At 39.8% G+C, this 12,324-nt stretch overlaps 1 protein-coding gene across 17 annotated transcripts in view; it reads right to left on the bottom strand.

The window, feature by feature from the left end:
- Positions 1 to 3,795: 3,795 nt before the first annotated feature.
- The window catches only part of RIMS1 (regulating synaptic membrane exocytosis 1), a 344,875-nt gene continuing 336,346 nt past the window's right edge, over positions 3,796 to 12,324 (bottom strand). For all 17 annotated transcript variants that reach the window (XM_019537624.1, XM_019537619.1, XM_019537620.1 and 14 more), the window contains 4 exons: positions 11,886 to 11,998; positions 7,626 to 7,727; positions 6,362 to 6,501; positions 3,796 to 5,999 (listed from right to left, as the gene is read on the bottom strand). In XM_019537624.1, the coding sequence (XP_019393169.1) occupies positions 5,781 to 5,999; positions 6,362 to 6,501; positions 7,626 to 7,727; positions 11,886 to 11,998 (574 nt within the window). In that variant the 3' untranslated portion in view covers positions 3,796 to 5,780. The remainder of the gene's footprint in view (positions 6,000 to 6,361; positions 6,502 to 7,625; positions 7,728 to 11,885; positions 11,999 to 12,324) is intronic.

Raw genomic sequence — 12,324 nt, 5'->3', positions numbered from 1 at the left:
CGGCAAGGATGGGAATTGGGTTTGTGGGGGAAGCTGTCCTTGAGCCTGCTTTCCAAGCATGTTGGCCTTTAAATTGCCACCCTGGATGCCCACCTGGGCAGCACAGGTGGCAAAGGGTAGCTGATGGGGTTGGCAAAGCCCCACACCTGCTACCAAAACTGAGGACTGCAGGGAGGCAGGGGGTGATGTCTGCTTGGATGACCTGTCCAAGAGGGGAGGAGAGCAGCAAAGCAAAGTCATCATGGACTTGCAATGCCTGCAGGAAGAGGGCTTGCAGTGGTTCTGTCTTTGGTGCCTGGGAATCAAGCAATAAGAGGAGTGTGGGGAAAGTACCTTACCTGATGTTCACAATGGAGTGAGGAGCTGGCAGTGAGCAGTTGGCAGCTGATCCTCCTCTTCTCTCCTGGTCTATAGGAGGGACAGGTGCAGCTGGTTTGAGGAAAGCACAGGAGCCTTTCCCCTGGTTCTACTCCTCTTGGTCCCTAGGAGGACTTAAACCAGGAGAAAGTGTAAACATGTTTATTTTTCTAGGAAGACAAGGTGCTAGGAGAAACTCTCCTGGGACCAACTTCTCCCTAATTGGAGTTGTCTTATTTTTTCCTGGAACTACCACTTTTAGTTGAGGAGAAACAGCTTGAACATTTGTGTTCTGATTTCTACTGGGAGAATGGTGATTCTCCCAGTAGAAACTGAACATCTATACACGGGCACAGGTATCTCATTTTCCCCATGTGAAGAACTGAGAATTAAGTGTCTAACTTGCTTTCCTGAATTCTACTTGTAACCATTAGCTCTGAGAATGTGCAGCACCACTATAACGGTCTCCCTTTGTCAAGCTCGTCTTAACTGCCCAAGGTCATAGAAGAAATCAGGGGCAGGACAACCCAAGGAAGCTGGGTGTCAAGTCCAGTCTAGTGTCCTGATCAGCAGGTCATCCTTCCTCTCCACTACACATACAGTCTTTTATCAGAGGAGCCACTATGGACTTCGTTGCCAAATTTTAACTTGTATATAAAAATGTAGAGACGCATTCAACAAACACAACTTTTTGGGACACAGCTAAAAGACCAGCTTGTTGTACATCACTTTCACAAAGCAACTTCCTCAGAATATGCCAGTAAGTTTTTATCATACCCTTCAGATAACTCAGCTCAGGTGGACATCCATTTGCCAAATGCAGCCACACAACCATAGTCCAATGACACAGACAAGGAACAGATCACAAGGATTCCCTCTATGTAACATCCTTGAGACAGCATTTGCCATTCTGAATTTCATAGTTTCATAGTTTCATAGTTTCTAGGGTTGGAAGGGACCTGAGTAGATCATTTTTTGCAATACTTCCCTGAAATACTTGAAACTGTTTTCAGATAACTGTATACAGAAGGCAATCCCCCTTTGCTAAACTACTAGATTGATATGTTATGACTTAATAAACAATATTATTTTCCACTCCTCCTCCTCACAACAGGATGATGTTGCATGTAATGCATTTCTGAATGGAGGCAAAGAGTCCTACTGAGAGTTACTGTTCTGATAAGCAATTGAGAGACTACAAAAATATTTACTCTTCCTAGTGTGTTTTTACCCTTTATAATATAGGGTTCCACCCCCAAAGAACCAGTGTTCATTCATGTAGGATTGGAAGCAACTAGCAAGTAGCTTTAGAGAGTATTACTTAAAAATAAAGGGGGGATGAAAGTCAAGAACAGTCTTCTGGATAGATAGAAAACTTTACCTTCCAAGTGAACACTTCTGGAGATAATATGAATACAAGATAGTTTGCACATTGCTATCCACTCTATCCTCAGTAATATACTAGGTAACATCAAGTATTAAATTCTGTGCTGCATTCTGGAATTAAACATAGAGATCAGCATTTCTTCCTGACATAATTCATTCAAGAGAGAAATTAGATTAATTTAATGGAGCTATATCAAGGAGGAACAAGGCCCATGCCAGATTAGGAACTAATGCAAAACTGTAATGGATATGTGTTTTAATAAAATAAATCATTGAATTCCATAAAATTCTGGTCTGTTCATAACATTTCTGTTATGGAAGCAGTGTTGAGAATTTTATCTACTCTAATAAAAAGCAGAGCTTGTAGTGGATATAACTCAGCACAATATCTGTGCTTAATTCACTTTTCAGGCTTTTTTTCCCAAGTATAGTAATTGAGAGTAATTGTTAGCGAGTGCGATGTAATTACCTATGTGACTCTGCTGTACAATGCAAAGAGAAGAGAGAGGTAAGTGCATAACCTATGTTTCCTATCTGCCTTTAAGAATTTTAAGGACCCTGGACTAGATTCTCTAGCCTGATTGCTTTTTTCCTGTACTTAAAGATATCAAATTAGAAGTGGGTTTCAATGTAGAGGTTAAAGTAAACTCCTGTCATGGAGAAAATGAATGTCTGATTATATCTAAGGCCAAAGACAGTCATTACATCTTTAGTGTAAAATACGCCTTTGCAGTCTATGAAAACCGAGCGTATTGTTTTTCAAGCAGTTTGTAGCACTACAAAGATGATGAAAGTGCTACAAACTGTCAGCACTTTCAAACAGTTTCTTCTTGGCAGCACTACACTACATATAATGAGCTTGCAGTACTAAGTAGCATGACAGGAGTCTGTAGGACCTTCAGCATCCCAGTTCTCCACTCTCCTTCTCCATATCAAAAAGGAGGTAGAGGAGAGTCACAGGTTCCCTGAAAATCTGCTGCATGACTTGTTAAACTCTATCCAATTCCTTCTAAACCCTTCCTTCTACAGATGTTACGAGTGTACACCCACTTTTCTTTTTAATGGTCTTGATGTTCCACTAATCAAGCTTGTCTTTACCAACTACTTTTAACTCATTCCCATAGAGTTATATTTGTTTTTGCATTGATCTGAAAATGAATACAACCCTAGGCCCCTAGCACATTAGTAGAGCTTCTAGTTGATTTTTACCTGGAGAAAAAGGTGCTGCATTACATATGATGATGCACATCACCATCAAAATCCTAGATCCACCAATGCCTGAAGAGTCCAACAATTCTTCATTTTTGGATAGAATATCCAAAGCATTGAGATCCATGAAATATTTATTCAAAAAAGCTGTGAAGATTTTGCAATAGAATAATCTCTTCTGTATTTCAGTATAACATCCCAAATATACACAATTAGAACTCTAAAATTCCTTTTTTGTTCAGAGATATATCTTTTTCAATTATTTATTTTGAAGATGTATCTTGTGCTCAGTTAAATGAAAGTTGTAAAAGCAAAGCTAGACTGTCTTTATGTTTTGATACCTGGGGGATATGGAAGACTAAAATCTAACAAACCATACAATTTTTGCTTCTGTAGTAATAAAACTTAATGCCAAATTCTGCTCCTACTTACAACAGCATAAATTTGCATTATTCTGCATTTAAATGAATGCAAGGGATCAAAAGTTGTCCATATTATTTACATAGCACTGCCAACAATAAGTGGTGGCAAGTTCTAATATGTGCAACTCCAACACATCAAATTATGGCCTTGTATAAGCAGATACAATCCCATTAAAGCCAGATGAGTTCAACATGGTTTTACAAGGTCTTAATTTGGTCCACTGATTGCAAAATAATTGCATGGATATTAATGAGGGCACAATTTGGACTCCTCTTTGGTGGAAAAGAATCCAACTTCACTTAAGGTTACATACTAATACAAGGTCTGGATCTAGTTCAAGATCTTAAAATAATTGTTGAAATTGCTATTCCTCATGGAATCACAGATGAACCTCAGGACACATGGAACACAACAACTCCATTGGACATGAAAAGGAAATTTTATTAAACATGTTTACATAACATGAGTTGGAAGTTCATTTAAAAGCACAGGGGAGTGTTAAGACAAGTGGTCAAAATAGAAAGATACTACCGAATTATCATTAGTTGATTTTTTGGCCACTAAGACAGAACAGAATCTAGTAGTAGTGCACCAATGCTTCAGTTCTTCCTGCTCAGCAGGTCGAGCAGTAATCAAACTGTGCCCTATGGAAAGATGGGCAGAATAGTTCCGGCATGGTAAATAATAATAAATCGTTCACTTGGTGCAGGCAGTATGTCTATGAATTAAAACCTAGTGTGTACACAATCTCTACATGTGTTACAGCCCCACAGTAGGAATCTACACCAAAATATTTATTAGAAGGAATTTGGTCCGTACTACATCACGTTTTCCATAGGGTAAAAAATAAAGTCCATCTATAGACATTTAGCACCAGACTCACAGACCTAGCCTGGCTAAAACCTGCAAAATGTCTATAAGAAAAATGGATGGCTTAGATTTCTTGGTTACTTCAGTATAGTAATTACGAGCAAACTGTACAAGTACATGCAACATACAAGCTGGCCTATGTGGAACTAACATACATTATTAAATAACCTTTTTTTTTCTTTTTACAAAACGTGCATGCAGCTTTGAACAGTTCCAAGTCATGCTGCTCTATTTGTGTGATCACAAAATTGAATGGCCTGTAAAAGGAGGGAAAACATATCAATGCACCTGCAGAGTCTGCAGTTTTTAGCACATTTACAGAAAATCACAAGAGATTTCAAGGCCAAGAACAACTCAAATGAATAAAATGCAAATTGAAAGTTGACTTTTTTTCCAAAAAAGTAAGATATCTTGCGGTAAAAAATCAAGCTTTGTGCTTGCATCAATCTCAAAGAAATGTAAACTAAAATTTGATAAAAACATTAGTAAGTGCAGAATATTTCAACTGGCATCTCCAGTGAAATACTGAACATCTCATACCATGCTCTATCCAGGGCAGACACATGTGTCTAAAGTGACACATATTAGAGAGGCCTGGGTACAGCTGAAAGTGTCATATGCTCAACCCATTCCTGGTCAACATTTTGGGAAGTCAAATATACATTTATACACATAAACATAAATATTTCCTCTTTGAATCTAGGAAAACTGCATTACCAGTAATATTTTCAATGTCAAAATTAAGACTAAAGCTTTTTTTTCTTATCAGTTCCCAGCATTAGTTGCAGATAGATTTCTTCAAAACTCTTCCATGCAAAAAATCATAAAACAAAAATCATTATGCAAACAGTTTTGCTTTTTTACAAAGAAAAGTTAGTGGTCTGAATTTTTTTAAAGGAATTATCTTGAATGGTCATTTGTTCTGGGTTTCCACATGAAAGACTTTGAAGAACCAGAACTGAGAAACAATTAGAATCTCACTGGCATTGAGTCTGGTACTTCTGGCTCTTGAACACTTTAAGGAATGCTTACAGAGATATACTTCAGCCCTTTTTTGTTTGGTTTAGAAAAAGAAAGGAAGGGTCTCTGTTAGCATTATGAAGACTTTCCCAAAACTGGCACAATCACACAACAAAAAATTAGTGGAAGTAACAAATACAGAAGAACTGTTGGAATACCAGGAATTTAACACTGCTTCTGGGCTCTGTCTAAATGTGAAAAAAAACAACATTGTTAACAGAGTGAGAGCTTCCAGTTTTTTTTAATTTAATTCTAATCTAGAGGTCCCACTTTCTTTATAATTGTTATAAGCATCAGTGACTGTTTCTAGTAGACTGACTTCCTGTATTTGATATATTGTTTTTTCAATTTCGTCATTTTTTTAACATAAAATTCAGACATATTTTGGATAACTGCTACAAGCAAAAACTGAAGTGATTGTCTCTCTCCAACAATGTTTTTAATCAATGTATATATCTGATTCCAATTATCGTGGGTTGTAACATTTTTATTAGACAGCCTCTGCTCTAAGTTCACTATGATCTAATGCAAGGAGGCCCAGCTGAACTTTCCAGAGATGATTGGGAAGCCCTGCGAGTCAGGGGAGTCAAGGTTGGATCCACTAGTGATGAGGGTGGAAATAATTTATACCAGCCTATTACCACACTGGACAGATCAAGTTCCTCCAGAAGGATCTGTGCAACCCCCATGAAGCATTTGTGATCCATTCGGCCGTAGTCTCCCCAAACTATCACCTGCAATGGCATAAAATACAGATTCAATACTCTCCAAAAACACATCTATGCACATATTAATTCATGGTGTAACTCACTACCTGAGTGAACAGGGTCAATGTTTTTCCCAAAGAGAAAGAGAAGGATGCGACTATGGGAAACATCATAGTAAGACTGCATGTTAGATACCATCGGAGGATACAACCACACAGGTGCTTTTCAGAACTCTAATGACATTGTGAACCACACAGATGTACCAGCTGGTGTTTGTAAAACTAAAGTATATTTGATTAGGGGAGGAGTGACTCATGTACTTAAAGTTAAGTACGTGCTTAAATGCTTTACCAAATCAGGACCCAAAATAAGATTAAGAAATGACTGACCTGAAGGACTTTACCCTGTGGGCTTTCATCAAAAACCAGTGTCTGTTGGTACAAAGGATCAAGGGTCTTCCGTGCAATTCTAGTCTTCTTCTTAGCTATACAGGCTCCATTTTCCAGCAAGTATACTTTGACATACGGAGCTAGAAAGTGTAATAGCACAAGTTTATGTTAGGACTTAGGCCTTTCTCACTGAGACTACTGCATGAAAATCAAAAAGAAGCTGACTAGAAAGAAAATGACCAAAACTATTTTAATCACCCGAAGTCAGTGAATTTTACACAGTAAGTAAACAGCGTAGATGGTTGAAATTCAGTTGGATATTTAAAGGTCTTTCAGATTTAATCATCTAAGACATTAGATGTTATGCATTGTTAAGTAATATCTTTTGTGGCTTGTTTGCTATTGCATGGCACCATAAATTTTAATGAACATGTAGTATGTTGCTTTTTAATGTGTGATTAACATGTTAATCACTCCAGAAACATAACATGTGCCAGAGGCCTGGAGTTCAGAGCCATTTCAAAATATAAGACTTTGATGTTTCAGTGAAGCGGGTGTTCAAAGGCGGAACACACAATCATTTCTTTAAATGTTCAGATAAAAAGGCAACTATTCCTTGTTCACCTTTTCCCTCTTAAATGGTTTTAAACAAACATTTTTAGAAAATTCTCAACTAAAATTGTTTTCTGAGTATTATGAAGCACAATGATTTTCCTGGAAAATAAAAACGATTTCCAGCAAAGCCTTCCTCCAACAGTGAAGTTTTCATTATAACAGTATTTTATTTGTCCCCACCAGTAAACCACTTGAGCTTGCAGCTGGTGGTACAGCTTGCTGATTTATCCACAACACTTGTACCACTCAAAGGGAACATCAATTTGCTTGTTTGATATTCCCCTTTCACCTACTCTGCTCCATTTCTTTTCTGAAGGAAGTAACCAAATGCTAAATGTCAATGTAAGGGACTCCAGATCTCTCACCAAACCCACAGTGGGCTATAACACTTCCTTAAAAACTCCAACATGCCTCTGCAGATGTTCCAAGGATGTTTCAGCCTCAGAAACGTTAATTTTATGTGCAAGAAGAGGACACTTTCAAGTGGTTGAACCTGTGTGAAGATGCACACACACCCTCTGTCAAAATGCAAAATAAGTAATGTAAATGTAGTGGCTGTTTCAAGGAGATAAGAAGGTGTCTTCAGATATCTAATCTGCACTTTATGGCATAGTTTGTATTGTGTTCTATTATTTACATTTTCCCTCACCTGGGGTAGATTTGGAGCCAGGTTTTTGCGTGAGTCCTCGGGCTCTTATGACTTCTACTTCTAATTGACCTTTTTTATCCACCATCCCAATCTGAATATCACCTGAAAGGGAGAGGAAAGAGAAAATTTTCTTCTATACGCAGTGTTTCACAGTGTGCAGAGCCCCACAAATTTGGAAGATTGGGGCTTTATTCCTGCTTCTGGTCTTTTGTTGGGTGACACTGCCTAGTTACTTCAATTTTTCTATCTGTAAAATGAGGATAACGGATACTTACCTTGTATCAAGTGCTTTGAACGTTACTGATGGAAAGTGCTATATAAGAGCTGATAATTATTATCATCCTAAGAAGCCAAGTATAGACTCTAGCCCATTGCCATCACTCAGGCATTGTGGCAGTTATTTTTATTTATAGTATGGACAAATCTAGAGACTACCAACCAGGGACTGATACTGTATTTTGCCAGGTACTAAACAGGGACAGAACCAAATGATGGCCCTGTCTGCAAAGAGGTTATCATATTAATATATAAAAGACACATCTGGAGGCAACAAACCAATGGAAGGAGCACAAGGTAACAGTGGGCGCTGACAGATGGCGGGGGAGGGAGGGGCAGAAACCAAACGCACTTTGCTGGAAGAAGCAATGCGTTAATTTGACCTGGCTCCACAGCATCCATATAGACTGAGTGTTTCAGCAGGGCTTTGTGGTACCTTTATCTGAAGCTGATTCAATTAGCTATTAGTTAAAAGCACCATAAAAGTGCCACTGAAGTGCCTGATGTATACAACATTGGGCAAGCTGGGTCCAACTAATGTGACGCATCTTCTGAGCATGTGCTGGGCTTGGTGTGGGGATGTGTGGAATTTAAAGGTACAGTGCTGGTTTTGGGGTTTGTTTGTTTTTTTAAGTCTGTTAGCAGCCAGCACTGAAGTCTATCTAACCATTCATTCTAGCTTCTAAACTTTGCAATAGGGAGTGTATTCTATAAAAGGGCTTCAGCAAGTATGGCAGTCACAGCTTCCTCCCTGAACAACACTTTATACAAAGTAACCCTTTGCTTGTGTAAAGAGAACAAACTGCTCCCTGGCATAAAACACAAGGTATCTATCTAAGCTACTTCCTCAGTTCTGAATATTTGGAAAGTGACAGAAGAAAATTTGTCTATTGGACGTTCACTTGCTATTCTGTCCTGGAAAGGAAGACTTTGAATAAAAACAACACTGTAATCATGGGTTGGGTTCAAAATATTAGAACTCCAGGGCTGCATATTAAGCCACTATAACTGTTAGGGGGGAAAGGTGGCTAGGTATCAAACTAAGCTTCTGGGCTAAAAAATACACAATTAGATAAGTATGATTTGCTTATTATACTTGATGCAAATTGACTACACATCAGTGCATAACCCTAAGTTGAGGACTGACGTTCAGGGCCTATATTACTATACAAAACATTGTTGGCAGTGTTGTTCACAGAATCTGTCGCAGGCCATTCATTATAGTATTATTTTTCAAATGTAATTGGACATGAGATCTTCATATCATTTCTAACAGCATAGTGACTTTGGCTCCTTTAGTACTTGAGATATGACAGGCCAACAAACTGATTTGTTATCTATCAACACTTTTCTTGAGTAAACAAGCTCTGTGTTGAGCCAGAAATAGTTGACATTAAATTTGCACCAGGAACATATTTTGATGCCATGCATGAAACTAGTATCTTTACCACAACCAGTCAGCAGAGGGAACCACAGCATAGGGACTCCATCTGCAGAGATTAGTATGTAAGAAGCTTACCAAAGAAATTGTTAGGAAGAGTGACTTGTTAGGAAGAAGTAGACAAGGTTCTTTGAGTAAATCTGGTATCTTTTATTAGAACAACTCAAATAGTTGGAAAAATTCTTCTTAGCAAGCTTTCAGGTATGAATACCCTTTGTATGGTTGAGGAAGCACCTGCAGTTGGTGTGTCCTCTTCCTGGATGGACTGAATAGTAAAGAAGCCAGAGGCTGGTATACAGGCAAGAAAGGCAGTTGCCTGCATACCAGCCTCTGTCTTCTTTCCTATTCATTCCATCTGAGAACAACACACACCAACTGCAGGTGCTTCCTAAACCAGATAAAGGGTATTTAAACCCATAAGCTAGCTATGAAGAATTTTTTCAACTATTTGACTTGGTCTAATAAAAGATATCAGATTTACCCAAAGAACTTTGTCTGCCTATGTCCTTAGACCAACATGGCTACAACCCACACCCTTGATAGGAAGAGTGAATTTTCTAGGCCATATCCTCTCCTGATCCTGGAAAGAGGCAGACTACAATAGATGGGAAGAGATGTAGCACTCCAGAACTGCTTTGGAAGAGGCTTGGGTGGGAAAACAACATTGGAATCAAAGAGTGAGGTAAACAGGATCCATCTGGAGGAACTACTGGCTTCATTCTGATTTTATAATAATGAGAAAAAAAGAAGCCAAATATAATATTTAATATTTTTAATATTTCCTATTAAAATGGGGAAAATGTACTGTTAAAAGTCCATAGGCTTTCTGCTCAATAAGATAAGCCAGAAAGCTGTTGTTTGAATTGCTACAGAATCCTATGACTTATGGCTAACTTAATGGATGGAAGAGAAAGCTTCTCTTTTCATTTCTCTGGAGAATTCCTGAATTGGAAAGAGGAACGTCTCCTTCCCAATCTCCCACTGTTCCTCCTGGCTTCCTCTTCCTCCTCCAAGGCAGCTGAGTGGCTCACCCAGAACTTGAGCTCAGTGACTGCTACACTACTTGCAACCTGTGATTTTCAATTCACATCACTTGGTTAGGCCAGTAGGGCTGTCAAAGTTTGTTCACATAGTATCCCTAATGCATGACACCACTAAGTTGTCACATTTCACCCAAGTGCAAACAAAAGATTTTTGGATGGATTCTGTCCCAGGTTGGAGGTTGCTTTGGTGGTGTACACATCATAAGAGCAGCTTGCAAAGGGCTGGTGAGAAATTTCTCTGGTACGGACCGAGCATTAGGGCTGTGCAAAACTTCGGTCCCCGATTCGATTTGGCAGATCGGTGGCCGAATCTCCAAATCCAAACTGAATCAGGGGACCCTTTAAGGTCTCTGAATCAAATCGGAACCCTCCAAATTGATTCAGAGAGATTCAGCAATTCAGACAGACGCAGCTTTAAATATTTTTTCTACATACCTCAAGGTACCAGGCAGCTCATGAATGCTGAGATGGTGGGGCAGATGCATTGTTCCACAGGAGCGCAGGGGCTCCCCAGCGCGCTCAGCACCAGACCCAGAAGTGGACCATAAGCACTTCCAGTCCACTTCTGGGTCCACTGGGGAGTGTGCCAGGGTCCCCTCTCCTCCCCCCAGCTCAGTGACTGGTGCCTCCTGGACACCCACAGTACCCCCATGGCCAGTCACTGAGCTAGGGAGGGTGCTGGGGGGCCCCCCACGTGCTCCCCAGCTGACCTGGAAGTGGACAGTCCACTTCTGGGTTCACTGCCGAGCACGTGGAGGGCCCCCCGCACTCCTGTGCAATGCCCAATCCAAAATCCAACTCAGCATCTGAATCTAAATGGAATATGACCCATTTTGCACACCCCTACTGAGCATAAGACTACCATAAACAGCCCTATACTGGCTTATGAAAGCCCTACTGCAGGGAATATGCTGTAGGTAGAAGGAAGGTGGGGATTATAGTGAATGATACTGAGAAGACTCTGGGTTGCTATGGAGTACAAAGCAGACCGCAGACAACCCCTGTGAGGCTGCTGTAAGAACAGATTTTAAGATTTCATTTGTTATATTAGCAACAACCTAGCAGTCTCATTTATAATCTGATGGTCAGATGTGTTGTAAACATGGAGTGGAGTTTCTAATTTCTGGATTACCTTTAAAATTGGCCAGACAATGCCACAGCTAACATAATCCATGTCAACTATCTGCAAACTCTGCACATTTAAAAGCTGGTAATATGCTAGGAACTGAGAGACAGCAAGGAATAAGAATGCAATGACAGTCCATACATATCAGTTCTCAAGCTGAAATTCTCTACCATCAGCTGATTTGGGAAAACAACAGAGGATGGACTATACCTTTTTTTTTTGTTTAAAGTCAGAGAGGCCACGTCATAGAACATTCCAATTGTATGCAACCTGTTAGCTGCAGGCCACCTGCCCTACTAGGTGCAGACCATCTAGGCTATACTTTGAGCAATGGGATGTCATTTTTCTTACACATGAAAATACAATATTCTTACCCATGGCAGGGGTTGCTAGTGTCTGTCGGCCTACTAGTTGTGCAGGTCCAAGTCCATCAAGGAAATCACTAAATTGACTGTCAGCACCCAGTCTCACTCCAGGGAATATTAAGCTACAGTAAAATAAAACATTAGTACGTGTGAGTTTAACAGCAGTTCATAGTGGACAACAGTAATTATCATGGAAGCATGCACACACACAAAGGCCAGACTCTTACAAGCTTCAGGGATAGAAAAGATGGAAAGTGAAATCTTTTCAAAGGAAATTCGCTTTGTTTATATAAACAACTACTCATAAAGGGGCACTACTGTTGTAATAAGGAGCTACCACCCCCGCTACAGGGCCCACATGTCCCACCCCTGCTTCCCCAACACCTGGATTGCTGTCCCGCCTGGCCCCATCCCCTGCCAGCTCCTTCAGGCCCCCCAATGGCTGCCC

The sequence above is a fragment of the Crocodylus porosus genome, unplaced genomic scaffold (assembly GCF_001723895.1).
Source record: "Crocodylus porosus isolate Cpor-Errol unplaced genomic scaffold, CroPor_comp1, whole genome shotgun sequence".
NCBI lineage: Eukaryota > Metazoa > Chordata > Crocodylia > Crocodylidae > Crocodylus > Crocodylus porosus.
Note: the sequence above shows the minus strand (reverse complement) of the source record. Positions and strands in the feature narration are given on the sequence as shown.